This window comes from Penaeus vannamei, chromosome 36 (assembly GCF_042767895.1).
Source record: "Penaeus vannamei isolate JL-2024 chromosome 36, ASM4276789v1, whole genome shotgun sequence".
NCBI lineage: Eukaryota > Metazoa > Arthropoda > Malacostraca > Decapoda > Penaeidae > Penaeus > Penaeus vannamei.
The window spans coordinates 9,707,335-9,709,834 of record NC_091584.1 but is presented as its reverse complement, the minus strand read 5'-3'; the positions used below and the strand labels follow the sequence as shown (position 1 = coordinate 9,709,834).

The window sequence follows — 2,500 nt, the reverse complement described above, 5'->3', positions numbered from 1 at the left end:
TTTCATTTCAAAACCAATCTTCGTTCCCTTGTTCATTCAAGGGCGTTTTACTTGGACAGATTAAAGGAGGGGGGGGGGGCGTACCCAGATGTTTGAAGAGGCTCTCTCGGACTGTTTCACAGCACTCTGCAACCTGGCCTACCCTATAGTAGTGTGGGATACTTCTAAGCAGAAATCCAATGGTGATTAACCAAGAACAATGGAGAACTTTATTTCACAGGAGACATTGAAGATCATCTTAGATCAAGTTGATATATGTAAACATTTGGTTGAGCTGTATCAGGTTAATCCACCAGCAGTTAGTTTGGGTGCAAATGGTTTTGCAATATCAGTGGCTCCTGGCTTATCTGAAGTTAGACTGGTGTTCTCAAAGTTTGGGGGTGGTAAAGTTAGATATTTGCGGCATCCCTGCTGAATTGTTAAGGACTGGCTATGAACATGTTGCGTGGCATTTGCATGCGTCCAGGGCCCGGATTCATTAACGCACTTACGATGGTAAAATCAGTGGTAACTATAGTTACCATGGTAAACAGACAGCGATGGTATTCACTAACAACTTGCCATTAGAGTTACCATGGTAAATTTTACCAGTGGTCAGAGCACTGGTAACTTTTTGAAAGACGGTCACCACGTGTCATCTCGTCAAAAAATCAATATTTAAGCAAAGTTTTGGGTTTGTTGTTACACCGGATGTACCTAATATCATGGCAAACACATATTGCAGTACGAACATAGTGAAGAAATGCAAATTTCACATGAAACTAGCAAGAATAAAATCCACACAAATTCTCGTAAAATTATAGGCCTACATTTTCCTAGAAAGCATGGAACCGACAAATAAATAAACTCTTAAAGAATTCTTCTCTGACATAATTATTGCAAATGCTATAGAAAAAACTACATTGCTGATAAGTAACTGGCAATATCAACGCTAAAAGAGTATAGCAATATCTGTGTCTGTCGGCATTTTGACAACTAACACCCAAAGTGCATAGGCAAGAATAAGCTTGAAATATTTCTTTTGACAACAAATGGCAATGAATAAAAACTTTGGTGCGGTTCTTTGTTTAACAGTGATAAAAAATATATATAAATAAAAACTGTTTGGACTGTCTCTTTGGTTTGAGGTAAACAAATAAATATATTACTTTTTCTACATGTGCTTAAATGGTGTTTTAGCTGTGACGGTTAAACAATCTCGCTGTCTGGTTCTGTTTACATGTTGCGTGATTGGCCGAAGGAACCTAAAGATTATGTAAGGCGCTCGCTGATTGGTTGAATTGCTTTGCTAGAGCCTTCCGTTGGCTACCATTAGAATGAGTCGATTTACGATTGTATCCAAATTACCATTTCTTCATGAATCCCCCTTTGCAAAACACTGGTAAATGCAATGGTAAATGACCGCTGGTAAATGCGTTACGAATTCGGTGAAGTGAATTCGGCCCGTGGAAGGTAAAAGAGGGTCTAGTAATCCCCAGGGAGTTATATTGCTCAGCATACCAGGCAAGGTTCTCACTCGATGACCACCTACTGAGGCACCAGACTGGAGTAATCTGGGTTCACTCATGACAAATTCACAGTAGAGTTGATCGTGGCAATTTGAGTTAATGCAGAGCACTGTCATAATTTCGGTAATGGACTGCTTACAAACTACATTGATTTCAAGTAGGCATTATACTTGTTGAATCTTTTACCAGAGGTTTGTCTTAGTCCAACTTGTATGCCAATAAAGTTTGGTTCTGATCCGGATCATGACCCGAATCCAGGGTTTTTTACAGGCTTTATATGCATTGCGAGAAAGGGAAACACGGACGCCATCTGTGTACTTGACAAAGAGGTGATTTTCGTGATGGAGGTATGCGGCCTCTGAGTGTTTTGATTATTATTATTAGTTGGAGTAGTATTGTTAGTATTACTAGTATTATCATTGTTATTATTAACATCATAATCGCCATTATTGTTATTACTATCAACATCATTCTCATTCTTATTAATATCATTATTGTTATAATTATCATCATTATCATTCCCCCACCATTAACATAACTTTTGATACTGTCGTTACTATCGCCACCCCATATATACTAGCATCATGCAAACCACCTTCCCCTCCTCTCTCTCCCCAGTGGCTATCGTCGACTACCTCCGGGGAAACAGCATGGCGTGCATGGCAGCCCACGCGTGCATGGTCATTCTCGTTCGCAGGATTCTTGCGGGCGGGATCTGCACCTCCACCCGACGCCTGGACGGCAAGACGGTCGTCATCACCGGCTGCAACTCGGGCATCGGGAGGGAGACGGCTCTGGACCTCAGTGGCCGAGGTGAGGCCGGGAAGTCGGGTTTGGGCGAGGTTGGTGTTTATTGGCAATGGCATTGTTAGCGCTGAGATTGGTAGTTTTTTATTATATTGTTATTGTTGTTGATATTGTCATTACTGTTCTTCTTATTATTGTTGTTGTTATCATTGCTATTGTTGCATATTAATTGGTTGCAATGCGTC

General features: G+C 40.7%; 1 protein-coding gene across 1 annotated transcript in view; it reads left to right on the top strand.

Moving 5' to 3' along the window:
• LOC113820580 (retinol dehydrogenase 11) overlaps positions 1–2,500 on the top strand; it is an 8,529-nt gene that overhangs the window by 396 nt on the left and 5,633 nt on the right. The window contains exon 2 of the mRNA XM_070114665.1: positions 2,127–2,321. Coding sequence (XP_069970766.1) covers positions 2,127–2,321 — 195 coding nt within the window. The remainder of the gene's footprint in view (positions 1–2,126; positions 2,322–2,500) is intronic.